The sequence below is a fragment of the Acanthisitta chloris genome, unplaced genomic scaffold (genome assembly GCF_000695815.1).
Source record: "Acanthisitta chloris isolate BGI_N310 unplaced genomic scaffold, ASM69581v1 scaffold3600, whole genome shotgun sequence".
NCBI lineage: Eukaryota > Metazoa > Chordata > Aves > Passeriformes > Acanthisittidae > Acanthisitta > Acanthisitta chloris.
The window spans coordinates 1950-2249 of NW_008653190.1; the positions used below are offsets into that span (position 1 = coordinate 1950).

The 300-nt window shown below is 61.7% G+C and overlaps 1 protein-coding gene across 1 annotated transcript in view; it reads left to right on the top strand.

Moving 5' to 3' along the window:
* LOC103807080 (mitogen-activated protein kinase 4-like) overlaps nucleotides 1-300 on the top strand; it is a gene marked incomplete at both ends in the record, with an annotated part of 1179 nt that overhangs the window by 715 nt on the left and 164 nt on the right. The window contains one exon of the mRNA XM_009079800.1: nucleotides 6-261. Within this exon, the coding sequence (XP_009078048.1) occupies nucleotides 6-261 (256 nt within the window). The remainder of the gene's footprint in view (nucleotides 1-5; nucleotides 262-300) is intronic.

Consider the following 300-nt stretch of genomic DNA (forward strand, 5'->3'; position numbering starts at 1 on the left):
CTGGGCGACGCGCGGAGCGTGAAACACCCCTTCCGCGAGATCAAGATCATCCGCCGCCTCGACCACGACAACATCGTCAAGGTCTACGAGGTGCTGGGCCCCAAGGGAGCCAACCTGCGCGGGGATTTCTTCAAGTTCAACGTGGTGTACATCGTCCAGGAGTACATGGAGACGGACCTGGCGCGGCTGCTGGAGCAGGGGAAGCTCGCGGAGGAGCACGCCAAGCTCTTCATGTACCAGCTGCTGCGGGGGGTGAAATACATCCACTCGGCCAACGTCCTGCACCGCAACCTCAAACCA